Here is a 26,390-nt window from a genome sequence, read left to right on the forward strand (position 1 = left end):
GAGGAGAGACCCCTGGTTCTGTGATGGCTTGAAGTCCCAGTGTAGGAGAATGCCAGGGTGGGGAGGATGGAGGGAGTTGATGGGTGGGTGAGCATCCTCAAAGAGGCAGGGGGAAGGGGATGGGATAGGGAAATTACTGAGTAGAAACCCAGAAAGGGGATAACGTTTAAAATGCAAGTAAGTAAAATATCCAATAAAAACAAAACAAGACAAAAAAAACCAACCAAATGATAAAGTCATTAATGTCTCTGAATTTTGTTAAAAGAGTATGTTCTTTGTAACTGTTATTCTGTATAATCTGACATGGAATCCTACAATGACTGTCATAAGAGCATATCTTCTTTAAATATATGGTTTGAAAACTCCTGGGTTTGACAGACTGCTGTTCTCTGAGAATGTAGAAGTAAATTACACGCAAAAACTTTCTTATTATTTTACTAGAAATAAGACAGACTGCAAAGCAGAAAGAGCTAAATGCAGTAGGAGTAGAATACTGAGAAAAGAATTTTTTGAATGAAATATGCTTGCATTTATCTAGAATGAACAAACCAAGTGAGCCCAGCGGTGGTGGTACATATCTATCAACTTAGAACCAGGGAGGCAGAGACAATTGGATCTCTGAGTCCACACCTAACTTGGTCTATAAAGGAAAGCAGGACTCAAGACAGTCAAGAATACACAGAGAAATCCTGTGTCAAGAAAACCAAAGAAACAAAAACGATAATAAGGATATGGATTAAAATAAACACAGTCTACTACAAAAAAAACTTAATATTTTTTACTTCATTTTAATATATTTGTGTGTGTTTGTTTGTGAATGGGTACAGTGCAAGTTTGAAGTTTACAAACAATATACTGTGGACGATTTTATGCTCCCAACATGCTAATCCAGATGTTGAACTCAAGTTATCAGTCTTAGTAGTTGGTGCCTTTACCATTGGTATCATAGTCCTGTCCCTGAACTCCATGAACTAAAACGTTAATAGAGCAAGGCCTCTGTGGTGATACACAGCTGTAATCCTAGCCATCTGGGGCTTACAGAATGATCTTGTTATGAAATAAAAATTTATAAAAAGGGATAGTGTAATATCGGTAGGATAGTGTTTGCCTAGCATGTGTGAGAAGGTTTAATCCAAAGATAAAGTAAGACGAAAGTGTTAACTGACCTGTTATTTCGTCCTTTTTGGGACTCATCAGTACAGTGTAGCACATTATCCAAATATTGTTAATATTTTTTCTTAAAACTTATGTGTGTGTAAATGATTACAAGATTAGGGATCAAATGCTTTGAAGGAGGTTCAGTAACCAATTTTATCCTGATCTGAAAAGAACCTAGTAAAGAATAAAATTCAAATGTCATACACTCGTATGGAATTCTCAAAAAAGTTTAAATTTGGAAAATAAAATGACATTTGCTTGTATCATATTCTTAGTCTGTTTCAATTTTAAAAAACTCGTAAATAAAGTATAAAAATAATTGACAATGCTATTAAATGACAGAGTATACAGCATTGCCTTCCATCTGGTTTAGATTTCCCTCCATATTTGTTATTGAATTTTTTAAAAAGAATGATGACCATACTTACTATAATATTTGGAAGCCACAGGCCAATTATCATATTTCTTGTGACTAATAATTTTCATGGGTTCATATCCCCTGAATTTATAGCAAGGACCAATGAAAATGTTCATTCCTGATGATAAAATGGAGCTCACCAACACAGTTTTGTTTATACTTTAGTTTTAGATATCAGTACTAACTCATACCCAAATACCGATTTAATTTAGAATCATTTATCCAAAATTTATGTAGTATTCCTATGATCCTCTAAGCTAGTTTTCATCTTTGTTGTCAATGTGGTTATTGATGGATTTTGTTCATGGCTTTGGTAGGTCCTGAGTAGAGCAGCAACTGTAGATAACAGATCACAGAGCATCTGTTTCTCACACATGCTTTCCCTTGGTACATTCCCTAGCTTGGATTTACAAATAGTGGGTACTGTGAGGTGTAGCTGCTGGACTTGTTACAAATCCACTTCCTATGTGTATAGTCCCTGCCACTGCTGATCCCATTGTCACTCAGGAAGCCACATTGTCCTCCTCCTCGGATGAGAACCCTAAAGCAAAGAACAAACGATAATTACTGCACAAACCAACAGTGCGTTCAAATCACAGTGCTAGTTGTACTGAGATTGATTTACATCCTCAGGGTTTGACTTGAACCACACCTTCCTTACTCCTCAATGTTGAATCATGTAATGTGTACAAGGGAACTGACTGGCATTTGCTGCCATGTTCAAACAAACTGCTGCCATAGGTGACATCACTGAGGGTGATTTTCAGTTCTATTTTGAAGTATTTTACATAAGTTATACAAGTGGAGAAAACCCAATTCTTAGAAAATTTTCAAAAGGTCTTTCATAATGACTTTGAATGTGTCTGTGTTTTACCATTCCAGTGAAATGACTCCACTCAAAATGTCTAGCTATGCTCACAGAAGAGCTGTCTCATGATTTTTGATGAGAAGACTTTAGAGAGGTTCCCAGTATCCCTGGAGTCTCTGCTTCTGTGAACAGGTACAGGGGACCATCAAGTCATACTCATGCAGTTCTGCACTGGCTTCCTGTGCTTTAGAGCCCCCATTGCCCACCTAAAGTTTTGACACCAGCAAAGAAAAGTTTTTAGTTGGTGATGGAGCAGACAATATCTCCCTCAGACATCATCACCATCTTAAAGGTTTTGAGAGAAATTGAATTAAGTAAATGCCTTGGAAATGATGACCATTAAAAGGGAACATATCCGAAGGATTTAAGTTTGTGGTGTTTGCTGGAATTGGCTCTGACTTTAAGCACCCACTCTGGCTCTGAACCAGACCTGCACTTTGATGGTTCATACTTTCTTTCTTCCCACTACAGTTGGCTTCACACAACACAGTCATTCATCTCTTACAGATACAACTCACACATTTCAAAACAAATGAATACAGAGTAAGAGAAAGTGTTCTGAAAACATACAAGTTGCTATACTCAGTGTCATCTGCCCATATCCAAGGGTGCTTTGTTGACGCTCTATGCAGGCCGATCCAGTGGTCAGAAGGTCCCTTGTATCTCTTCAGAAAAATCTGTCATAACACAGGTAAAGCAAATACATGTGTCTCTCAGTTTCACATGACCCTTGAGTCTCCACCCTAGAGCCTCTTCAGAAGATGGCAGCATCTAGTAACTGAGGGTTATCTATATTGGAGCCACAATAACCCTCAATTCTCAGTGTAAGCATTTTATACGCATAATCTAAAATACAATGATGATCATCCATCCCATTGTGACTGGAAAAGTCCTTGATATACAATTTCCTTGCCATTTTTAATAGATGCCACATTCAGTATAAAACGTGTGAATGCTTGGAGCAAAGCTTACATGACCACAAGGTATCTCAGGAGATTGTATGTCTGGCCTGGCAGGTCTCACTATGAGAATTACATGAGAACAGATCTCTGCAATAGATTAGGGCTCAAGCAATAACATCAGGAAATGGTACAAAGTACTGTTCTCTGACTAAACCCCATCTGCCTGAGTGGGATCCTTCCTCTTGTTTCAGCCCCAAGCTCTCTATCTCAAGGCAGTACATATTCAACAAAGCCAACAAACCCATTACTGATCGCCTTCCTTACCAGCTCCTCCAGGCTGTCAAACAGAGCTAGATGGGAATCTAGTGCCATGCACGAGGACTGGCTGAATGTCCAGTTTCCCACATCTTCAGAAAAATAAAAGCATTTACTTCCAAATCCAATCCAGCCACTTGGGCATGTGGCAGAGCAAGGTTCACAGTTCTCCATGACTGGAATTTTGTTTCTCACTAGAATGCAGATAGTGATATAAAATGTAATAAAGTGACATTTCCATGTCTGGTCCCTTTGTCTAGCCATCCAAACCTCAGTTGTGAGGTGTGTGCTTGGACTGTAGCTTTCTTTACTGATCACTAGGAGACCTCTCCAAGCATGAGGGTCCTCAACCTTCTAATGGGGCTCTAAGAGAACGTTTTTTCTTTTCTTCTTTGTATTTTTTGTTTCAAAACAGAATCTAGTTATGTCCAACTGCCTGGCCTTTATTTTACTATGAGGACTAAGCTATCTGGAGCTTGCAGTAATCCTTCTGTCTGTGCTTCCTGAGTTCTGGGACCGAAGACACCATAACCTGTGAAGAACTCATTTCTACATAGCACTGTCCCTGATTCCTAGAATGGTATAACTTTCTTTCCTAAAATCCTCCTTTATATCCTCCCTTTCTCTAAGAAATGAAAAGAAACTCCTCACTTGTCTACATTTCACTATATAGAAATGCCAGCATGCAAAACATGGCAGGCTCAAATAAATTTTGATACCAAAATTTTGATAAAAAGCTTTCTATAATTCTATCACACACATACACACACTAAGTAAATTTAATCATATGCTGGTTCTTGTTATATCTACTCAGGTTGGCTATCCTTAAGACATATGACAACCATGCTGTGAGTGGTGGCATATGGATGCCTTTATCCCTAATAATTGGGAAGCACAGGAAGGCAGAGCTCAGCCTGTTTAGCTCAGCCAATTGCAGAAACAGGGTTATTTACTACTGGTAAAAGTATAAGCTGATATAGCCCATATGGAGGGTCCTCAGAAAACTTAAAAATAGACATGCTATGTGACCCACATAGGCCACTAGTGGGCACATATGAAGAGAACTTCAAACCCTACCAGAGAGATACTTGCACATCTGTGTTTATTGCTCTGATATTTATAACAGTATGAAAAAAGTCCAGATGCTCATGAACTAACAGATAGTGTAAATGCCTTACAGGTACAAATCAGAATGTTATTCAGCTGTAAATTAAATTTGTTCAAAAGTGATGGGAGCTAGAAAATATAATATTAAGGAAGATCACCCAAGTTCCAAGAAAACCAGCCCATTGTACTTCCTCACATACATTCCCAGCCTATAGCGGACAGTGGATGTAGCTCTGTGTGTAGGCATGGAATACCATGAAGGAAGAAGGACATAAGGGGACAAGAAAGGACACATGCAATAACAAACCATATGTTGTGAAAAGTTAAAAAACAGAAATGTGCTTCTAGTTTTAACTCTGCAATAAATTTTCTTTTTCTTTTCCTTTTTCTGTTCTTTTCTGCTTTCTTCCTTTCTTCCTTTCTTCCTTTCTTCCTTTCTTCCTTTCTTCCTTTCCTCCTTCCTTCCTTCCTTCCTTCCTTCCTTCCTTTCTTTCTTTCTTTCTTTCTTTCTTTCTTTCTTTCTTTCTTTCTTTCTTTCTTTCTTTCTTTCTTTCTTTCTGTGGCAGAGAGTGCACAAAAATGTGACTGACAATGAGAGACTAAACCATAAGCTAAGCTTCATGGCTTCACAATGGGTATTTCAACCGTGTGGATATTAGAAAGATACTGTGTTGATGGAGCTGTGTGATGTGTTCGTCTGTGAGTCTATTAAAGTAATTGTGTGTGTGTATGTGTGTTCGTGTGTGCATGTACATGTGAATGCGTGCATGTGTGTGTGTGTGTCTAAAAGCTCTGAAAACAAATGTTTCAGAGGACATCTTAGAAACTTAACAGACACTTTTCTTTCTTACCTTCTCTTCTCCCTTCCTTTAACTTATCAGAACGAATGTGATGCTCTTTCAAAGTTCTAGTGTCTTTGAAGGAACAAGTGATCTTTGAAGCAAAATATTAAATATTGGAAATGATCCCCCAAATATTTTTAGTGTGTGGGACTCTGCCTTAGTTTTTCCCATATCTCATACCCAGTGCCACAAGGCATTAGTGAAAGGAACAAATGCAGTTGAAATGAGGGTGATGCCACTTTTTTTATCTGAGTATTTTTAGGGCTACATAATAGTTTAGGTTACACTGCCTATGACTTACTGGCAAATGTTTATTTCTTTAAACTTGTGTAATTGTCATTGGTAAAGTTAAGGTTAATTATGTGAAATGATTTGGGCATTGGTGGTTCAAACTTTACCAGCACCTGGGAAGCAGAGGAGGGCTGATTTCTGAGTTCAAAGTCAGCTGGATGCACAGAGAAACCCTGTTTCCAAAAATGAAGCTATAAAGCAATATCATGGAATATTTACTCTAGCTATGGCAGCAAAGTTACACAAGATCTTACCGCACTATTCAGAACAGTCTACAATTAAACATGTAGGAATCACATATTCTGAAGTTTCCAACCACGGGTCTCGGGGCTTTCTTATCTTCGCAACTATGTGACTCCTCACTGCCTCAGTTCCCCTTAGATGCAGCATGCTCCTTGAGGTTCCTACTTTGATATTTCCTCTCCTTGCTCTCTGCCTTGGACAGTTCCCCCAGGTGTACCATGTCCCCTGCATCACTGTCTAGAGCCTGCTGGATGTCAGCTTCCCAGGGAGGCTGAGCCTGGCCTCCTGTGCACACCACAGCCTGTGCTGTTCCTTCACTGCATCTTCCTGCTGGAACCTAAGTCCCCAGAGAACAGGAACTTCCAGGTGTTTTCTCTGGAGCCCTTCCCACAATGCCTAGCTCACAGTGCTCAGTGAGTATAACTGACAATGTGGATGTGGACAGAGGGACGCAGGATTTGGAGAGTGAGTCACTCACCTGACAAAGCAACAGAAAGAGCAACTACAGCTACAGTGAGGACCACGATCACTACTCCATAGCAGCAGTGAAGCTTAACACGAGACTCAGGGGAGATGCTTCTGAGAAGTTTTCCTTGGAGTACTTTACCTGCAAAATATGTGTATGAGAACATCAATTTTAAAAGTGTTTTGTATAAAAATAAAATTTTACCCCAGAATCATGTACAGATTTGGTTTTTACTCCACCAGGGCAAATCCCTTCACAGAAGTTTCCAGTCCATAAATGATTTCGTTGGCTGACAGAATACTAGAAGAAAGGGAGACAGATATTTTTTCATAGAATCTTCCAGTTATTAAACTAACGATCAATGAAAGAGAAGGAAACTGAAAGAGTGAAGGACAGAGTGAAGAAGAAATAACATCAAAGTTCCATTAGAATAGATCTGGTTAGGACTGAGAAAACCATACTACAAATGAAGAGAAAGCAATCAGTGTTCAAGGAGTGGGGGCTCCGGACTGTAGTTACTAGTACTCGAGATACAGGAGTTTGAGGCCAATCTTGGCTAAATATGAGGAAGAGACTGAGAGGAAATGTAATATTCCCTGTTCTATTTGCCTATGAATCTAACTAATTAGATAATTCACAAACTCTCTCATGCTAAATAACTACTTTCATATAATTCAATGTATTATCAGAATAAGAAAATTAAAAAGAGCATTTAATTAAAATCTACAAAACCATGTGCAAAATTCAAGTTAAAAATCTAAAGTAACAACTCTGAACACATTAACAACTGAAGAATCAGCTTCAACTTGATTAAAGGTTTGTACTGGATTCTACTCTCCATCTGTGCCCAGAGCTAAGGCTGTCCCACAGCCATCTGTACCCAAATCCTTCCTGGAGAGAGCTGGTCTCCCAGGATTGTTCTCACTCCTAACCCACTGGTAATACCCAAATTTCTTTCCAATAACTGTCCAAAGGGGCACCCATCAGGAGCACACAGGGCACAGGAACTGCAGAACAGCCTGGGACAGGATCCTTCCTGTCTCCATCTGTGCCCTGAAGCTAGGGATGTCCAACAGCCCTCTGTACCCAAATCTCAAGTGGAGATATCTAGCCAGTCTCCCAGCAGTGCTTTACTCCTAAGATCACAGGGTCCCAGGCCCACAGGAAAGACAAGCTCCAGTCAGAGACAGCAAGGACAACTAACACAGCAGGTAACCAGATGGCAAGAGGCAAGTGCAAGAACCTAAGGAACAGAAACCAGGGCTACTTGGCATCATCAGAAGCCAGTTTGCCCACCACAGCAGGTCCTAACCACAGCATACAGGAAAAGCAGGGTTAGGGTTTAAAAATCATATCTCATGATGATGATAGAGGACTTTAAGAAGGACATAAATATCTCCTACAGCTGATAATCAACTTCAGCATCTAATGAAATGATCATGTGGTTTTGTTCTTTCAGTTTGTTTATATAATGGATCACGTTGGTGGTTTTCCGTATATTAAACCATCCCTGCATGCCTGGGATGAAGCCTACTTGATCATGATGGATGATTGTTTTGATGTGCTCTTGAATTCGGTTTGCCAGAATTTTATTGAGTATTTTTGCGTCGATATTCATAAGGGAAATTGGTCTGAAGTTCTCTTTCTTTGTTGGGTCTTTGTGTGGTTTAGGTAAAGAGTAATTGTGGCTTCATAGAAGGAATTTGGTAGTGCTCTATCTGTTTCAATTTTGTGGAATATTTTGGATAATATTGGTATGAGGTCTTCTAGAAGGTCTGATAGAATTCTGCACTAAACCCGTCTGGACCTGGGCTCTTTTTGGTTGGGAGACCTTTAATGACTGCTTCTATTTCCTTAGGAGTTATGGGGTTGTTTAACTGGTTTATCTGTTCCTGATTTAACTTCGGTACCTGGTATCTGTCTAGGAAATTGTCCATTTCCTGCAGATTTTCAAGTTTTGTTGAATATAGGCTTCTGTAGTAAGATATGATGATTTTTTGAATTTCCTCTGATTCTGTAGTTATGTCTCCCTTTTCATTTCTGATTTTGTTAATTTGGACACACTCTCTGTGTCCTCTCGTTAGTCTGGCTAAGGGTTTATCTATCTTGTTGATTTTCTCAAAGAACCAACTTTTGGTTCTGTTGATTCTTTCTATGGTCCTTTTTGTTTCTACTTGGTTGGTTTCAGCTCTGAGTTTGATTATTTCCTGCCTTCTACTCCTCCTGGGTGTATTTGCTTCTTTTTGTTCTAGAGCTTTTAGGTATGCTGTCAAGCTGCTGACATATGCTCTCTCCTGTATCTTTCTGCAGGCACTCAGAGCTATGAGTTTTCCTCTTAGCACAGCTTTCATTGTGTCCCATAAGTGTGGGTATGTTGTACCTTCATTTTCATTAAATTCTAAGAAGTCTTTAATTTCTTTCTTTATTTCTTCCTTGACCAGGTTATCATTGAGTAGAGCATCGTTCAACTTCCATGTATATGTGGGCGTTCTTCCCTTACTGTTATTGAAGACCAGCGTTAGGCCGTGGTGGTCTTATAGGACGCAGGGGATTATTTCTATCTTTCTATATCTATTGAGGCCTGTTTTATGACCAATTATATGGTCAATTTTGGAGAAAGTACCATGAGGTGCTGAGAAGAATGTATATCCTTTTGCTTTAGGATAGAATGTTCTATAAATATCTGTTAAGTCCATTTGGTTCATGACTTCTCTTAGTCTGTCTACAAGTCTGACAAATTCTTAACTCAGGGAAACTTCTCTCACAGAACTATGGTGTGTGTGTACATATCTATGCAGAAAATAAAAATGTTCCAATTAGAGAAAACTTTGCTTTAGTTGAAAAGCATCTATTTTCTTCTAGATCTTGATTTTTTGGTGAGTATGGAGAGTGTTTTGCAGGAAACTCAATATTTTTTGTTAAAACAAACAAGCAAACAAAAACTCAATTAATGGAAAGGGATAGAAAAAAGACCATAAAAGAACCAAACAAGACAGTTTCAAAATACAAAAGAGTGTATACTGAGTTTTGAAATACATAATACTGAGACAGAAATTCCACAGCATTGTTCATTTCCATAACTTACCAGAAACCACACATTTCACATGATTTGCTGAAAGAAGATTCCGGCTCCTCCTCAATTCTGTCTCCCTCTTCGTGTTGTAGTGGATCTGCAAATCACAAGCTCCAGGATCAAGGATAAATTCTTTAGCTGTGCTCCTTGAAAGCTTTCCTGTTAGAGTTTCCTTCACATTAAGACATAAGGAGGATGTTCTACAGCAATTTCCTCTAAACACACACACACACACACACACACACACACACACACACACACAGACACACATACACACACAGAGACATACGCACACAGACACACACACACACACACACACACACACAGAGAGAGAGAGAGAGAGAGAGAGAGAGAGAGAGAGAGCAAAAACAGGCTGAAGAAACAAAACAACATTCGACAAACAATACCCATACCATAAAACAAACAAACCAAGCAGCAAATCAAACAACAGAATCCAAAACCAAACAAATTCTTTGATTCTTATAGTGAATTCATTATTCATTTCTCTTGCCCAGAAATACTCAAATATTCAATACTTGATTGAGTATATAATATAAGAGATACTTCCAAGCATCTCCACTTTTACAGAGACTCACCTTGACAATGTAAAAGACAATGCTCAACTCTTCTGAGGGTCTCTCTTGAATCTCCCCTTTATACCTTTAGCTTGATTCAAATTGCATTAAAATATATACCTTTATCTTCCTCCTGCAGGCAGGCAGTAGCAGTGAGGTGTATCTTCAGCTTGTCCACGGAAGCTTCTTCAATCTTTACAGCACTCATTTTTGAACTGAGAGGAAGAACGGAATTCAGGAGGAGATTTGACATGAAACTGTGAAGAGGGAGAGGGAGCCTTATATATTGTATGTGCTTCCTGATAAACACTTTATGAGTTCAGTTAAGAAGGGTGATTCATTAGTCACTCCTTCTCAGTCCTGAACATATCACCTGTCAGCACATAGTTTTTTGTTTGTTGAGGAAATAGAATCACAAGGTAGAAGATTGTGACATGAAATTATGTGAACTTTAAACGCAATAAATAAAATAGACAAATGCCTGAGAATTGGAAAATGCTCCTTACTTATCACTGATTCTTTAAGAAAAATATTGCTTTGATGAAAGATGCTGTTATTAATTGGGGAAACTATTTATTTTGAAACAGGGTCTCACATGTACCTCTGGTAGCCTCAGTCTCACTTTGTGGACCTGGATAGACTCAAATTCTTGGAGAACAGCTTGCTTCTGCTTATATGTGTGAGCCTTAAGAATGCAAGTCATTCTACTCAGCCTATATATTTTACTTTTAGAACGTTTTTACTCAGAATCTCTAGATTTGGCCGTTCTCTTAATCGTCAGTAATTATGATGTTGTTTAGAAAAAAAAGGGTGCTGCTGAAATGCAAATACAGGGGAACACACAGCTACAGAGCCATCACCTGTCCAGGGACCTGTCCCAGGAGCAGCAGCTCCATTCTCAGTGGGCACTACAGAAAGAGTACAGAAACAGATATGTTTGAGAGATATTCTTGCATTATGGTTTACAGTAAGTAATTTGAAAAGCCATGTTAGTGAAGTGCTAGAGTGCACTGAAGATCCAAGTATAATAGATAAGACAGGAATGAGCATACAGTGCATGTTGGGAGGTGCAATATATGCAGTGTCGTAGAGATGTGTACAGGATTATAGTTCCCTGACAGAATGGACAATCATAATGAAGAACAAAGGCCAGGTAAATACACAACGTAATGATGTGACATGTGCACTTTGCTCTGTTTTATAGATCTGTTTTGATATTTGGAAAGAGAGCAGGAATAAATCCCTACAGAGGCCACTAAGCATTTTTTATACTGATCTCAGAAGACAAGTATATGAATTTTTCAAGAGAGATACCTTACACCTAATGGAGTAGGTGTTTGTAATTATGTGGTAAAACTTTGACATTGCTATTAATGTTAAGCATACCCAAACCAAGCTACAGTAAATATATTCAATTACATACACACAGAAAGGCATGTACAAAATGGTTTTGCTACCATTATTTCTAACGGCCAATTCAGAAGTCTAGATACTCATTAATATCATCTGTTAGAAACACACTATTCTGTGTTTATGTGGTGTGCATACTAGACATCATTGAACAAGAACCCTTTCGTGGTAGGCAACAGCATGGATGTCATCAAAATCCTAACAAGAAGGGAGCTGCTGGGAAATACATGGCAAACAGCTTCATTTCTATGATGCTCACAACCATGCATTTAAACACAACTGAAGTATGCAATGCATAAAAAGGCAGAGCCAAGAGAATGTTATGAAAACAGTGGGTTGTTAATTAAGCATGTCACCCCAAGAACACTAGAGCACTTCTCTAGAAATAATGTGCCTCAAGCTAACTCCTTTTAACCAAAAGTACAATTATTTCTTATGAGTGTGGCTTTATCAAATGTCTACTTACCCGATATGACAATTCCAAAAATGCACCAACTTCATCTCCTCTAGCTCTCAACTGACTTTCAATCTATAAGTTTTCAGTTCACACAGCCTGGGTGGTGTCTGTCTCCTCTGACAACCTTTGGACAGCTCCTGCTGAGCTCTGTACATAGACACCATTTAGATAAGGTTTTGATCCCTGCTATTCCTGGTTATCTCCTCTTATCTCAGCCTCATGGTTGATAGAAGCTGTAAAGTTTGAAATGTCAGGTCATAAGCACATAAGATGGTTATAGAAAGACAAACAAGTAGAGAGACCACAAACAAGTAGAGATCATGGATTAAAGAGAAAGGTGGAGATTTTCTGAGTCAGGAGTGCTTGCCTCTGAGGCCCTTATAGAGTAAAATCTCTTTGCAACAAAGTATTATACAGACTGGATTACCTGATGGTAACTAGAAGCTTTAGCACAAGCTCCCTATTACTACTGACTTCCTTCCCCAACCAGCATTTTTACTTTCCTGGGACCTGAAAACAATGTCCTAATTTCAACTGAGAAGCACTTGTAGAAGAGAATATGTCATCTTTTCACATCAACAAAAGGGTAGACTTTCAAAGTCAAAGGAACCACCTCCCACCCCAACAGGACCACATTCAGAACTCAGTCAGCAGATCTTTTTGAGGAGTTTGAAGGCTATCATCTAATTTATTAAGTATGCCTGATTGTAAACAAACTTTATTAGTTTTTAGCTACTTGCTTCAATCTTAACGTGAAAACATACACAGAAGGCTGAAGCATGTCTTTGTGAATGAACCAAAGGTGGAAGCATGTCTTTATGAATGAACTGTAATTGTACTTAGCATGACTACAGGCATAGTTCTGAGCACATGACAGAATCTGATCATTTATAAAGTAACTGAAAATTAACTTGCACATCTTACTTGTCTTTACCAATTACAGCAAGTTAGTCACTTTCATAACATTTGAAGTTGATATTTTCCCCCTGTTAAGTTTGAGCCTTAAATTTGAATTGATGATTAACTGAAGATCCTTTGTTATCAAAGCTAGCCATAAATACAATGTTAAACCATATTAGTTCACAAACAAAATGCACAGGGCCTGGCAACCTTGCTTTTCTGATACTTTCATGCTGTATCATTACACAGCACTGATGTTTCTTGTGTGACTCAGTGTATCTAAATAGCTAAAGCTGAACAAGTTTAGCAAAGACCAAAAAGCTATGTATAATCTTCAAGTCAGTTCCTGCTAGCCTGAGTAGACCTTAAGAATTTATAAACCTTATTTACCAAGCATACATAATTCGTTGCACATATTTTGGTCCTTATCTAAAAATTTCAAGAAGCCCAGTGTTAAGCACGGTTAACAAAGACATAATTGGTTATACATACATCTCTAAGTCAGTTTCTGTAAAGCTGAGTAGACCTTTATAAAAAGAGGAATTTATGAACATATGTTGTTCCCAGGACCCAGTGGAGAGGATATTAGCCAAAGTACTCAACAAAGGGGAGATAGAACCTGTAGAGACCATATCCAGTAGTTAGGCACGGCTCCCATTTGAGGGATGTGTTCACTCACCCATCTCAAAAATATTAATCCAGAATTCCTCCTGAAAAGGAAATGCAGGGACAAAGAGTGGAGTAGAGACTGAAGGAAAGGCCATCCAGAGACTGCCCCACCTTGGGATACATCTCATCTGGTGTTTTAGTGTAACAATAGCACAGAGGGGGAAAGGAATCTCAAATATTTGCCATTTTTCATATCCCTTAAACTATTTAAATCACAGGCATACCTCTGGAGGTTTAGGACTTCAAGTGAAGTCCCCAAATGCAGATAATTACAAATCAGGAACCTGGGTAGAGAGATTGGATCGGTAGTCAATGCACCAAATATTATGGGGTCTGCTTATATACAACACAACTCAAATTCCAGATCAGTGCAGATTACCAAAATGTATTGTAATTAGGCCACTACTGATTGATCTGGGCTGCAGAACACACTCAAAAGCTGAACTGTGACCACAAGCTCAAGCAGGAATATCACAGAATATTTAAGCTTGCAGGAACATCTGTGCCAAGTAATTGTTACATTTCCCCACAAACCAGGATTTACCAATAAGGACTTTCCTTATTTGGGTGATCTATGTCAACTGATACAGAGTGTAGATTTTGCAATCCAACTAATCAAATCCATTTGTTCTTTTGTAGTTAGGAATAGTTACAATGGTTTTTTTTTTTTTTTTTTTTTTTTTGGAGGAAAAGGATGAACAATGGGTGCTGTGGTTAGAAACAGTCATTTTGTTCCAGAATTAGAAGAATAACAGAAGCTGTTCAGAGACTCGGGAATAACCAGTTCTCCTAGGTCCTGGAACCTTGAAAACAAAATGGTAATAGTTGGGACAAGTTTCTTTAGCTTGTTTCCCAAACTACCAACATTTTGTAATATTTGAACTGACGTCTTTTTATTGGTATTACATATTTTTAGGCCATACCCTTATAAATCCTGAGATAAGAGAGTTAAAACATGGTCTTAAGTGATGTCTGAGAGTGTAGAGAAGATTTAGAAATAAAAACATTTTGAGGGTTGGGAGTAGAGTAAACATATCGATAAGAGATTTGAGGATCATTTACTTGTGTGGTGACAACATTGTTGCAATCTGTCAGAACTTAGAAATGGAGTGTGGCATCATTGGCCACTGAGGTGTACAGGGATCAAGCATTTGTAGTTAGACAGCAAGGCTTTAATGAAATCTCTGTATCTGAGGAGGGAAAGGAATTAGAAAAGGCAAGATGGGGAATATTTCAACTGGAAAGAGCCCATGGTTAGTGTCAGGATCCAGCTGAGTGGTAGAGTATATAGGACAGAAAAGCAGAGTAAAGAGGAGGAGGGAGAGGCTTAGAGAAAAGGGTCACAAACTGGGACTCTGCCAGAGGGGGAGTTACAATACAAGGAGAGAGGGTTGAGTGCTTTTGCAGAGAGATAACCTGAATCACAGAGGAAAAGCACACAGAAGGACAGACTGATGGATTCCTAGGATGGAGGAGCAGGTCCAGGATCCAGGGATACAGAGAAGACACAGAGTGGGCAGGAAGGGAAAAGTGGTCAGAGCAGTTAGAGACAAAGTGGGCTCCAGGCGGGATCTGAGACACAGAGACGGTAAGCTACAGGAGTGAGCTGAGGACAAGGGAGGAGGGAGGAACAAGGGTAGGAGAGAGAAGGTAAGCATTCTGGTGTCAAGAATTTTAACCCTGGGCATCCCAAGCACACTGAGGGACTTGTCAAAGAGAAACATTCCAAATCAAAGAGGAGAAGCATCCCTTTCTATGTGGTGGATGCCCAATGGGGTAAATGAAGGTGCCTGGTGTACTGGTGTGATCTTCGAAGTAGTAGTTTGCCCCAGAAGCTGACAGAGACAGAGAAGGCAGCTGCAAGGGAACACTTACTGTGTGCCATGAGAGAGACAGAGCCTTTCCACATGACAGGTGCCCGGGATGGTGGAGAAGCACCAGGAGTCAAAGAGACCGAGAGGTGCCCCGAATCACAGTGGGTAACTATATGAACTGAAGAAGTAGGCTCTAAAATGTGGAGTTGACTGAAGCCAGCAGAAACAAATGACCTCTACCTTAGTAGAGTCAAATCAGCATCTTAGCTCAATTAGGAGAGGTCAAGCCCTTTTGGAAAGTGTTTCAGCACCAGATCGACACACTAGCAACATGAGTACACCAAGGTAAGGTTAAAGTGGAAGATTTTATTGTAGATATTAGAAAAAGAACAGTCAGTGGCATCTGAAAGGATCCAGATGAGAGAGGGAAAGTAGTATACTGAACTTTGCCAGCAGACTGGAACTCATCATGGTAGAAGCAGAAGCAGAGCAGAGATTGAGAGACAGAGGGAGAGAGGGAGAGGGAGAGAGGGAGATAAGGGGAGAGGAGGAGAGGGAGAGAGGGGGAGTGGGAGAGAGGGTATCCCCTCCATTGGGGTCCTCTTGTTCAGTCCAATGGTTAGCTGCAACCATTCTCATCTGTATCATTAAGGTTCTGGCAGAGCCTCTTAGGAGACACCCATATCTGGCTCCTGTCAGCAAGCACTTCTTGGCATCAGCAATAGTGACTGGGTTTGGTAGCTGCATATGGGATGGATCCCCAGGTGAGAAAGTCTCTGAATGACCTTTTCTTCAGTCTCTGATCCACTCTTTATCCCTGTATTTTCTCCCTTGAGTATTTTGTTGTCCCTTCTAAGAAGGAATGAGGCATCCACATTTTGGTCTTCCTTCTTGGGCTTCATATGATCTGTGAATTTTTTCTTAGGTAATCCAAGCTTTGGGGCTAATATCCACTTACCAGTGAGTGTATACCATGTGTGTTCTTCTGTGATTGGGTTACCTCACTCACGATGATATTTTCTAGTTCCATGCATTTGCCTAAGAATTTCATGTTGTCAGTGTTTTTAATAGATAAGTATACTCCATTTTGTAAATGTACCACATTTTCTGTATCCATTCCTCTCTTAAAGGACATCTGGGTTCTTTCCAGTTTCTGCCTTGTATAAATAATGGTGCTATAAACATAGTGGAGCATCTGTCCTTGTTATATGTTGGAGCATTTTTTGGGTGTATTCCCAGGAGTGGAATTCTGAGGTGGGTTCTCAGGTAGTACTATGTTCAATTTTCTTAGGAACTGCCAGACTGATTTCCAGTGTGGTTGTACTAGCTTGCAATCACACCAATAATAGAGGAGTGTTCCTACTTCTCCATGTCCCCACCAGTATCTACTGTCATCTGAGTTTTCAATCTTACCCATTCTGACTGGTGTGAGGTGGAATCTCAGGGTTGTTTGATTTGCATTTCACTGATGACTAAGGATATTCAACATTTCTTTAGGTGCTTCTCAGCTATTTGATATTCCTCAGTTGAGAATTCTTTGTTCAGCTCTGTACTCAATTTTTAAATAGGATTATTTAATTCTCCATAGTCTAACTTCTTGAGTTCTTTGTATACATTGGATATTAACCCTCTATCAGATATAGGATTGGTAAAGACCTTTTCCTAATCTGTTGCTGTTTTGTCCTATTGATAGTGTCTTTTGCCTTACAGAAGCTTTGCAATTTTATGAGGTCCCATTTGTCAATCCTTGGTCTTAGAGGGTAAACCATTGGTGTGTTTTTCAGGAAAATTTCCCCTGTGTCCATATGTTCGAGGCTCTTTCCCACTTTCTCTCCTATTAGTTTCAGTGTATCTGGTTTTATGGGGAGGTATTTGATTCACTTTGACTTGAAATTTGTAAAAGGAGATAAGAATGGGTCAATTTGCATTTCTTTACATGCTGACCTCCAGTTCGGTCAGCGCTATTCATTAAAAATGTTGTCTTTTTTTCCATTAGTTTTAGCTCCTTTGCCAAAGCTTAAGTGACCATAGGTATGTGGGTTCATTTCTGGGTCTTCAATTTTATTTCATTGATCTACCGGCCTGTCTTTGTAACAAAACAATGCAGGGTTTTGTTTGTTTGTTTGTTTGTTTGTTTGTTTTTATCATGGTTGCTCTGTAATACAGCTCAAAGTCAGGGATGGCGATTACCCCAGAAGTTCTTTTATTGTTGAGAATAGTTTTCACTATTCTGGTTTGCTTTTCTAAATGAATCTGCAAATTGCTCTTTCTAATCCTATGACGAATTGAGTTGGACTTTTGATGGGGATTTCATTGAATCTGAAGAATGCTTTTGGCAAGATGGCCTCTTTTACTATATTAATCCTGCCAATTCATGAGCATAGGAGATCTTTCCATCTTCTGAGATCTTCAATTTCTTTCTTCGGAGAGTAGAAGTTCTTGTCAGACAGATCTTTCACTTCCTTTGTTAAAGTCACAGAAAGTTATTTTACATTATTTGGGACTATTGTGAAGGGTGTCATTTCCTTAATTTCTTTGAGCCTCTTTATCCTTTGAGTAGAGGAAAGCTATTGATTTGTTTGAGTTAATTTTATGTCCAGCCAATTTGCTCAAGTTGTTTATCATCTGATGGAGTTCTCTGGTGGAATTTTTGGGACACTTAAGTATACTATCATATGATCTACAAAGAGTGATATTTTGACCTCTTCCTTTCCAATTTGTTTCCCTTTGATCTCATTTTGCTGTCTAATTGCTCTCTGGCTAGGACTTCAAGTAGTATGTTGAATAGATAGGGAGTGAGTGGTCAGCCTTGTCTAGACCTTGACTTTAGTGGGATTGTTTCAAGTTTCTCTTTATTTAGTTTGATGTTGGCTACTGGTTTGCTATATTATCATGTTTAGGTATGGCCTTGAATTCCTGATCTTTCTAAGACTTTTATTATGAAGGGGTGTTGAATTTTGTCAAATGCTTTCTCAGCACCTAATGAAATGGTCATGTGTTTTTTTTTTCCTTGAGTTTGTTTATATAGTGGATTACATTGATGGATTTCCATATATTGAACCATTCCTACATCCCTGAGATGAAACCTACTTGATCATATTCAATGATCATTTGATGTGTTCTTGGACACAGTTTGTGAGAATTTTATTGAGTATTTTTGCATTAATAGTCATGAGGGAAATTGGTCTGAAGTTCTTTTTCTTTGTAGGATCTTTGTGTGGGTTAGGTATAGGCATAATTGTGGCTTCATAGAAGGAATTGTCTAGAGTTCTTTTTTTTTTTAATATTGTGAAAAGTTTATTTGCATTAATTAACTCCTTTTTTCCCACCATCATAAGAGATACACTTGTTCTTTGTGATCAGAGAAAAAACATTTTGGAATGGACAATCTGATTCTACTATTCATTAAAGAAAAATTGAAGTCAAAACAATCCAGTGCAACAATTTTCAGTAGTACAATCCAGTGCAACAATTTTCAGTAGTACAATCCAGTGCAACAATTTTCAGTAGTCCTATCTCCAGTGTAACCCAGCAAAATATTCACATATGTTAAGAAATTCTAAATCCCAAGCTGTAAATTTATCATTTTTTCCTTTATGTTCGAGCCAAGGAGCCTAAAGCAACAATGATCATTGCCTTTCAGAACCTTGGACCTCATGACTGACAACAGAATTAATTGAGTAGCTAAGTCACCGAATCAGCCACTGTCTGGCAGGGATAACTTCCATTCCATCATGCTAGCTTTGGGCTTCTCAGTTCTTAAAACTGAACAGATCACTTACTGGAGTGATTAGGGCTTTGATTTTTTTGAATGCAATCATTTTTATAAAAAATAAAATGTCAACATATGCCAGGTGGTATCACTATCTGAGATGCAACTGTAAAGAGATAAATATCTTACGGCTGACACTTTGGAATTTTAAATAAGTCATCTTTCAATAAAAGTCTTGGTCAAAGTTTAAACATTCTATAACAACCTGACAGGTGCATCCATGACACATCTCATCAGGACACAAACATTTAGCTAAGTCTTTAATACAACATGATACTGTTATGATTTGAACATTATTCTAATTTATTTTCATTCTTGGTTCTTTAAACCATCTTGTAATAAATATGACAAATTTTAGGTGCAAAAATGAGTAATGCATGATTTTAATACTCTGGAGACAAATCAATAGTTATTTTCCTGTGACTTAAAAGAAAAAAATGAACTTTCAATCATGTGTGTTTCTGGACTTTTAGCCTATAACAAATATATTGTAGCATATAAAATGTTTTTACCTTATTTTGAAAGCGTTACATACATAATTGTCCAAAATACGTTGTTTTGTTTTGTTTTTTTTTAAATTGACACCAATGCATCCATATTCCATTAAAAATAATCTGACTTACGTGCACTTACTAGGAAGCAAGTTTAAAATTTGGAATTTGTTTAAAGTGCTGATACTAAGGAAAGGGCTAGCTGTAAGCATGTTACTGTACCTATCAACAGAACAAGGACCTTTAAACTCAAGTTTAGGAAAAAAAATTGAGGTTCTATGAAAGGAAGATCAGTAACAAACAGTTTCCACTGAAAAAGGATTCAGGTGAAACAAAGAGCACCAGGATGAGCTGCATGAAGGTGCTGGGGGCACCGCATCCCCTGCAGGGAGCCCTCCCTCCGGATGCACTGCAGCTGTAAATGCAACTGTTAGCAAAGTGCTGGGGTTGGGGTGGGGTGGGGTGGGGGTGGGGGCACCGCATTCCCTGCAGGAGTGTTCCCTCGGAATGTATTGCAACAGGCTGTAAATGCAACTGTTCAATAGTTACCACTGCTCTGTTCACCTCAGAAAACTGCATTCCTTCTAGTTGATTAAACATTCAAATTACAGAACTATACATGATGATGAAAACATAGTTTAAAGGAACATTTATACATGCCACCTGATAGAGGTGACACATTTCAAAGGACTTCATAGACACGGAATTGACGTTAATGGTCCAGGTGTGTTTTAGATATAGCTATAGATATATTCATATGATATATATTTCAACAAGAAGTGTAAAAATCTTTAAAAACAAATCACAGCACTCACAGCTGCTTTACATAGGAAGGTCTTGGGGTCACTGGGTGTCAAACTAGCACAGACAGGAAGTGACTTTAAAAAGAGGAATGAATGGCACATCAGGAAGCTGTGGATGTTTCATTAGAGGTCAGTTTTTCATCACATCACTGATGTGTTCTCTCTGCTGAACGAAGGTCAGTCCCTGCCACCTGAAGCCTCTTGCTCTTCGGGATCAGTTAAAGGTCAGGAAAACGACTTGGGTCTTCCTTGTAGTCTTCAGGGATGGCAAAGATGGACCCATCAAATTCATCACATCGGAATTCCTGAAAAGTCACAGTGGCTGTGATCATGGGAAACACGGGTATATCTAATTTTACAGGAAAGCCAGGAGGAAGCTTCATTTGAACAAATTCTCTAAGCTTGTTAAAGTGCTTGAAGGGTGCTATTACTTCTAGAACATTCAATAATGACTCAATTCCCAGAGGAAATTCCTGGCTCATGGCTACAGTGGCTTTAAATGTCTTCTTGCTCTCTTTGCACTCCAGTTCTCTGCCCAGGTGTGGTGCCTTTCCATTTTCAGCAGATATGTATTCTTCCCACGTAATAGTGTTCTGAGGAGGAGGGGTAAGAGACTGTCTTCTAACCGGCTCAAAGTTCTGCTCCGTCAGGCTCCCACCTTTGCTCAGGCTCTCCATGATGGCCTTATTCCGCAGAATGTCCTCCTCGCTAAGGTGCTCTCTTCTTTTCCTTGATTCTAGAACAAGTCCATTCACCAGATAAAAGTCTGCCAAAAAGTTTCCTACTCTTTCTGTTTTATCTTCCCGAAAAAGCCATCCAGTTTGGGCACGTGTGAAAGAAATTGATTTGGTTGATAAAGTTGCAGAATAAATATTGCTGCTCATTAAAATATCAACTTCCTCTTCTGTTTCCATCTCTGACTCCTCATGGTGTATTCGCTGATAAACTTTTTGTTCATTGTCTAACACTACGAAAGACTCAGAGGGTGCAGCATCCCCATTGAAGATGAAGCTTAGATCCCCTCGTTGGCACTTCATGTCAGTAAAGTCTATGAGAGTTGTGTCAAGCCTGATATTGATACCTTGCTTGTATATTTTACAGGCATCAGAAGGCAGAATTCGGGAAAGCAAAAGCACCCAGCTTTGAAAATCCCAGTGAAGTTCTAGGTAAAAGTCACCTAACTCTTTTAGGGCTTTTAACAATCGAGGTCGTTTTTCTCCAACACTCTCCCTAGATTGCTGCTTGAGTTTCCTTAGAAGAGCTGTGATCATCTGTCTGTCTCCATAGCTGATGGCTTCCGCCAGAGGGCTCCATCCCTGAGCATTTTTCACCTTTACTGGAGCATTGTGAGCCAACAGTAAATGTGCACATTCGTAATTATCTTTCTGTCCGATATTGTGCGTGCGGATAAGCGAGGACAGTCTCCTCACGTCCCCCTTAAAGACGCACTCGTGCACCGGGTAGAGCGAGGGGCAGCTGCCTCCGTCAGCCACCACAACCGGGTTACTGCCCAGGCAGGCCGGAGCCAGGCAGGTGGCTGTCACTGCGTTGTGCTGCGGCGGGGCCGGAACGCCGGGGCCGGGCGCAGCGGGCGCCTTCAGCTGCAGCCGGTGGTGGTAGCTGAAGATCTTAGGGCAGGCCTTGCCGCCCTTGCCGCTGCCGCCCACTCCGCTTCTGTCCCCAGTGAAGGCGCCGCCGAGCGCGGCCGTCGCCTCCTCCTCGCAGGGCTCCAGCACGTCCTCGTCCTCTTTGTGGGCTTGTGGTCCCTCCGCAGGGAGCGGATCTTCTCCCCGGTCATCGCCGCCGCGGCGCGAGGGACAGGGTCCGGGAGGCTCACCGCGGGCCGAGCGGGCGCGGCGGAGACGCCGGGCGATTAGAGCGGCGGCTGCGAGCCTCGCACGCAGCATGAACTCCCGGGGCGACCGCGGGTCCGCGACACGCGCATCTCCCGGAGGCAGCGGCCCTCGTCTCAGACGAGGAAAGCCGCAGCTCAAGAGCCCGCGACCACACGCCGCTGCCGCCTCCTCACTCGGCTCCTCTCGCAAGAACTCGGAAGGAAACGCCTTGGAGTATTAGCTGGCCTCTCCTGCACTCGCGTCTGTGTCCGGCCAGCGCCCGCGCTCCCCTCGTACAGAGTTCCACGCTGGGGTGGGGCCCTGTGGTTGGAGACCCAAGGCTCAGAGCTCTGACCTGGTGCTCTGGGCCTTTGCAAAGGAGGTCAACAGCAGTTACAAACTCTAGCTTAAAGGCTGAAACCCTGTTTGTGAACCTTCCTCAGAGCGACGTCGGAAGACACCCCCTAGAGTTCTTTCTGCTCCTATTTTGTGGAATAGTTTGAAGAGCATAGGTATTATGTGTTCTTTTATGGCCTGATAGAATTCTGCACTTAACCTATCTGGTCCTGGGCTTATTTTGGTTGTGAGAGTTTTAATGACTGCTTTCATTACTTTCGGGGTTATGGGGACTGATTAGATGTTTCATCTGGCCCTAATTTAACTTTGGTACCTGTTATCTGTTCAGAAAATTGTGCATTTCATCCAGACTTTCCAGTTTTGTTGAGTATACGCTTTTGTAGTAGGATCTGATAGTATTTTGAATTTTCTCAGTTTCTGTTGTTATGTCTCTGTTTTCAATCTGAGTTTGTTAATTTGGATACTGTCTCTGTGCCCTCTGGTTATTCTGGCTAAGGGTTTATCTCTCTTGTTGATTTTATTAAAGCACCAGGTCCTGGTTTAGTTGATTCTTTGTATAGTTCTTTTTGGTTCTACTTGGTTAATATCAGCTATTTCCTGCCTTCTACTCCTCTTGGGTGTATTTGCTTCTTTTTGTTCTAGAGCTCTGAGGTGTGCTGACAAGCTGATTGTGTATTCTCTCTCCAGTTTCTTGTTGTAGGCACCCAGTGCTATGAGTCTTCCTTTTAGCACTGCTTTAATTGTGTCCCATAATTTGGTATGTTGTGCCTCCCCTATCAATATATTGAGGGAGGGAGAGCTAAACCTTCAGAGAGGCAGAAACGCCTGGGAAACCAGAAGAGACTGCACTCTGCACACACATCTCGGACGCCAGAGGAAAACACCAAACGCCATCTGGAACCCTGGTGCACGGAAGCTCCCGGAAAGGTTGGCGCAGATCTTCCTGGTTGCTGCCGCCGCAGAGAGCTCGTGGGCAGCACCCCGCGAGCAAACTTGAACCTCGGGACCACAGGTAAGACCAACATTTCTACTGCAAGTGACCTGCCTGGTGAACTCAAGACACAGGCCCTCAGGAACAGCTGAAGACCTGTAGAGAAGAAAAACTACACGCCCGAAAGCAGAACACTCTGTCCCCATAACTGACTGAAAGAAAACAGGAAAACAGGTCTACAGCACTCCTGACACACAGGCTTATAGGACAGTCTAGCCACTGTCAGAAATAGCAGAACAAAGTAACACTAGAGATAACCTGATGGCAAGAGGCAAGCGCAGGAACCCAAGCAACAGAAACCAAGACTACATGGCATCATCGGAGCCCAATTCTCCCACCAAAATAAACATGGAATATCCAAATACACCAGAAAAGCAAGATCTAGTTTAAAATCATATTTGATCATGATGTTGGAGGACTTCAAGAAAGACGTGAAGAACTCCCTTAGAGAAACACAGGAAAACCTTAATAAACAAGTAGAAGCCTACAGAGAGGAATCGCAAAAATCCCTGAAAGAATTCCAGGAAAACACAATCAAACAGTTGAAGGAATTAAAAATGGAAATAAAAGCAATCAAGAAAGAACACATGGAAACAACCCTGGATATAGAAAACCAAAAGAAGAGACAAGGAGCTGTAGATACCAGCTTCACCAACAGAATACAAGAGATGGAAGAGAGAATCTCGGGAGCAGAAGATTCCATAGAAATCATTGATTCAACTGTCAAAGATAATGTAAAGCAGAAAAAGCTACTGGTCCAAAACATACAGGAAATCCAGGACTCAATGAGATGATCAAACCTAAGGATAATAGGTATAGAAGAGAGTGAAGACTCCCAGCTCAAAGGACCAGTAAATATCTTCAACAAAATCATAGAAGAAAACTTCCCTAACCTAAAAAAAGAGATACCCATAGGCATACAAGAAGCCTACAGAACTCCAAATAGATTGGAACAGAAAAGAAACACCTCCCGTCACATAATAGTCAAAACACCAAACGCACAAAATAAAGAAAGAATATTAAAAGCAGTAAGGGAAAAAGGTCAAGTAACATATAAAGGCAAACCTATCAGAATCACACCAGACTTTTCGCCAGAAACTATGAAGGCCAGAAGATCCTGGACAGATGTCATACAGACCCTAAGAGAACACAAATGCCAGCCCAGGTTACTGTATCCTGCAAAACTCTCAATTAACATAGATGGAGAAACCAAGATATTCCATGACAAAACCAAATTTACACAATATCTTTCTACAAATCCAGTACTACAAAGGATAATAAATGGTAAAGCCCAACATAAGGAGGCAAGCTATACCCTAGAAGAAGCAAGAAACTAATCGTCTTGGCAACAAAACAAAGAGAAGAAAAGCACACAAACATAACCTCACATCCAAATTGAATATAATAGGAAGCAATAATCACTATTCCTTAATATCTCTCAACATCAATGGCCTCAACTCCCCAATAAAAAGACATAGATTAACAAACTGGATACGCAACGAGGACCCTGCATTCTGCTGCCTACAGGAAACACACCTCAGAGACAAAGACAGACACTACCTCAGAGTGAAAGGCTGGAAAACAACTTTCCAAGCAAATGGTCAGAAGAAGCAAGCTGGAGTAGCCATTCTAATATCAAATAAAATCAATTTTCAATTAAAAGTCATCAAAAAAGATAAGGAAGGACACTTCATATTCATCAAAGGAAAAATCCACCAGGATGAACTCTCAATCCTAAATATCTATGCCCCAAATACAAGGGCACCTACATACCTAAAAGAAACCTTACTAAAGCTCAAAACACACATTGCACCTCACACAATAATAGTGGGAGATTTCAACACCCCACTCTCATCAATGGACAGATCATGGAAACAGAAATTAAACAGAGACGTAGACAGACTAAGAGAAGTCATGAGCCAAATGGACTTAACGGATATTTATAGAACATTCTATCCTAAAGCAAAAGGATATACCTTCTTCTCAGCTCCTCATGGTACTTTCTCCAAAATTGCCCATATAGTTGGTCAAAAAACTGGCCTCAACAGGTACAGAAAGATAGAAATAATCCCATACGTGCTATCAGACCACCACGGCCTAAAACTGGTCTTCAATAACAATAAGGGAAGAATGCCCACATATACGTGGAAATTGAGCAATGCTCTACTCAATGATAACCTGGTCAAGGAAGAAATAAAGAAAGAAATTAAAAACTTTTTAGAATTTAATGAAAATAAAGGTACAACATACCCAAACTTATGGGATACAATGAAAGCTGTGCTAAGAGGAAAACTCATAGCGCTGAGTGCCTACAGAAAGAAACAGGAAAGAGCATATGTCAGCAGCTTGACAGCACACTTAAAAGCTCTAGAACAAAAAGAAACAAAAACACCCAGGAGGAGTAGAAGGCAGGAAATAATCAAACTCAGAGCTGAAATCAACCAAGTAGAAACAAAAAGGACAATAGAAAGAATCAACAGAACCAAAAGTTGGTTCTTTGAGAAAATCAACAAGATAGATAAACCCTTAGCCAGACTAACGAGAGGACACAGAGAGTGTGTCCACATTAACAAAATCAGGAATGAAAAGGGAGACATAACTACAGATTCAGAGGAAATTCAAAAAATCATCAG

General features: G+C 40.1%; 2 protein-coding genes across 4 annotated transcripts; both read right to left on the bottom strand.

Moving 5' to 3' along the window:
- Positions 1-768: 768 nt before the first annotated feature.
- Positions 769-12,252, bottom strand: Clec2h (C-type lectin domain family 2, member H). Of its 3 annotated transcripts, XM_063286985.1 has the most exons (7): positions 12,135-12,252; positions 10,379-10,473; positions 9,696-9,794; positions 6,623-6,751; positions 3,671-3,855; positions 3,015-3,121; positions 769-2,117 (listed from the first exon to the last, which is right to left on the bottom strand). In XM_063286985.1, the coding sequence occupies exons 1-7, from the start codon at positions 12,167-12,169 to the stop codon at positions 1,973-1,975; spliced, it is 795 nt and encodes a 264-aa protein (XP_063143055.1). In that variant the 5' UTR covers positions 12,170-12,252; the 3' UTR covers positions 769-1,972. The 3 variants fall into 3 exon arrangements, with proteins under 3 accessions (XP_063143055.1, XP_063143054.1, XP_063143053.1); XM_063286984.1 differs by lacking the exon at positions 12,135-12,252 and having other exon boundaries at positions 10,379-10,678; XM_063286983.1 differs by lacking the exon at positions 12,135-12,252 and having other exon boundaries at positions 9,696-9,842; positions 10,379-10,678.
- A 6,527-nt stretch (positions 12,253-18,779) lies between these two features.
- LOC102553980 (ankyrin repeat domain-containing protein 13C-like) lies at positions 18,780-23,309 on the bottom strand. Its single transcript, XM_039108846.2, has one exon. The coding sequence runs from the start codon at positions 22,479-22,481 to the stop codon at positions 20,793-20,795; it is 1,689 nt and encodes a 562-aa protein (XP_038964774.1). The 5' UTR covers positions 22,482-23,309; the 3' UTR covers positions 18,780-20,792.
- Between the last annotated feature and the right edge of the window lie 3,081 nt (positions 23,310-26,390).

The sequence above is a fragment of the Rattus norvegicus genome, chromosome 4 (genome assembly GCF_036323735.1).
Source record: "Rattus norvegicus strain BN/NHsdMcwi chromosome 4, GRCr8, whole genome shotgun sequence".
Taxonomy (NCBI): Eukaryota; Metazoa; Chordata; class Mammalia; order Rodentia; family Muridae; genus Rattus; species Rattus norvegicus.

Excerpts from the sequence above, each read along its gene's own strand:
- Clec2h (XM_063286983.1), bottom strand. The coding sequence starts at position 10,511 with ATGTCAAATCTCCTCCTGAATTCCGTTCTTCCTCTCAGTTCAAAAATG. Across the intron at positions 6,752-9,695 it reads TGTGAAATGTGTGGTTTCTG|GTAAAGTACTCCAAGGAAAA; the intron begins GTAAGTTATGGA and ends CATATTTTGCAG. Across the intron at positions 3,122-3,670 it reads TTGACAGCCTGGAGGAGCTG|ATTTTTCTGAAGAGATACAA; the intron begins GTAAGGAAGGCG and ends GTGTTATGACAG.
- LOC102553980 (XM_039108846.2), bottom strand. The coding sequence starts at position 22,481 with ATGCTGCGTGCGAGGCTCGCAGCCGCCGCTCTAATCGCCCGGCGTCTC.